The following is a 1,614-nucleotide window of genomic DNA, read 5'->3' as shown; positions in this document are numbered from 1 at the left end:
TAATAAATACAAATTCTGTCCTGGCTGGGAAGTCTTGACACACGTAGTAGATCCTTGTCAAAGCACACCAAACAAAAGAAACAGGGTCATGCTCTATCATCAACTAAGCTTGATTTAAGTCAAAATTCAAAAGACTTCATTTTGCAAAGTCTTATAAAACGTCAGTGATTATTACAGTGAAGTTAAATGTAAAAATAAAGCTTAGTAAATGATCCAAGGCACAACTTTTCAATGCAGCATCTTTTTTTCCCCTATTCCATTGTCAGGCCATTTATTCCAGCCTATCACAATGATCTTGGAATACAGAGGAGCTTTTGACCATGTAAATGAGTTACCGAGTGCAAAACATAAATCAGAGCTTCAGACCAGCATTTTCCAGCTGCTGAAGATTCACCACTTTTTAAAAGTCTTAGTTGTGAGACAGGGATGTTCACTTTACAGGCAGCAGCTGAAATGACATTATGCAGTCCACAATCCAGCTGGAGGGAGCAAACCAGACTTTGCCTTGACGAATTTTCTCCGGTTTGAATTTAGAAGATGCATCATAGATGACATACTGAGTGCAAAATCTCTGGTCAGAAGTAGATTCTGCATGGTATGCCACCGTGTTGATCGTCTGTGTCACATCGCTGTCTGGTTTCGGCTGCCTAACCAGGATTTGTCCTCCTCCTGCTTTGATCAGCTCCACAAGATCGCTCTTCTGGTGACTTTTGAATGATCCCAAGAAATAGAAGTAGCATCCATCAAACAGCTTAGGCAGCTAAGGGAAGGAACATAAAAATAAGTATAGAAACAGGACTTCCCAAACTGAGGAAAAAAAAAAGTGAAAGTGAAGAATGAGTGCCCACAGAAAGTACGACCAAAAATAATCAACACGAGAAGCCAGAACAGTCTCTAACACATAAGGTCTTCAGCATAAGCATACAACTGAGCAAAGTTCGCTTATCTGGTAAATTCTTGCTTATGTTTAATTGTTTTCCAGCACAACAAGGTCTTCAGTTATCACCTAGGATTAGTCACAGCTACTCCTCGAGCATAATCAGAAAGTAACCAGAAATTAACCCAGTTAAATGCTAAGTGCTCTGATGTGGAAACAAGATGCGATTCAAAACATTTTTTCCTTTCAACTTTCAGATTATTTCAGCTACATTCCTAAAGCTGATCAGAGAGGGCCAAAGCAGCATCACTTGCTGTCCCATGCAGCTTCTTCCATAAATGTAACAGAGCTTTCCCCCTGACAAGGTTATGGCAACATAACCACTAATGGAGAAAAACGACTGCTTTATGGATGTTCGCACTTCTTTCCATCACCTTGCACATAATCAAATTTCTGTATGAGGCCACATTAAAATTTTACATCTATTGCACCTGGACAAGAGGCAAAGGGCAAAAATGCACAAACCAAAGGTCATTAAGACAATCTGCCTCCAGCAGTAAAACCCACCAGCTGTTCTCTGTTGAGCCGGCCCCTTTGTGGGCCACCTTGGATTTCATACTTCTCTTCTTGTTCTCGAACTGTGCTTTGTAGACAGGCTTGTATCCCTACAGAAACCACAATAAGGAAAGCATTAGTTAGTTACAAATCTCACCATTAATTTAGACAAGTCTTTTTTT

General features: G+C 40.1%; 1 protein-coding gene across 1 annotated transcript in view; it reads right to left on the bottom strand.

The window, feature by feature from the left end:
* Position 1: 1 nt before the first annotated feature.
* Positions 2-1,614, bottom strand: part of BARD1 (BRCA1 associated RING domain 1) — a 42,272-nt gene continuing 40,659 nt past the window's right edge. The window contains exons 10-11 of the mRNA XM_010713295.3: positions 1,445-1,542; positions 2-760 (exon numbers count right to left, since the gene is read on the bottom strand). Of these exons, the coding sequence (XP_010711597.1) occupies positions 431-760; positions 1,445-1,542 (428 nt within the window). The 3' untranslated portion in view covers positions 2-430. The remainder of the gene's footprint in view (positions 761-1,444; positions 1,543-1,614) is intronic.

The sequence above is a fragment of the Meleagris gallopavo genome, chromosome 7 (genome assembly GCF_000146605.3).
Source record: "Meleagris gallopavo isolate NT-WF06-2002-E0010 breed Aviagen turkey brand Nicholas breeding stock chromosome 7, Turkey_5.1, whole genome shotgun sequence".
Classification (NCBI taxonomy): domain Eukaryota; kingdom Metazoa; phylum Chordata; class Aves; order Galliformes; family Phasianidae; genus Meleagris; species Meleagris gallopavo.
The sequence above is the reverse complement of the archived record's forward strand: the minus strand, read 5'-3'. Positions and strand labels throughout refer to the sequence as shown.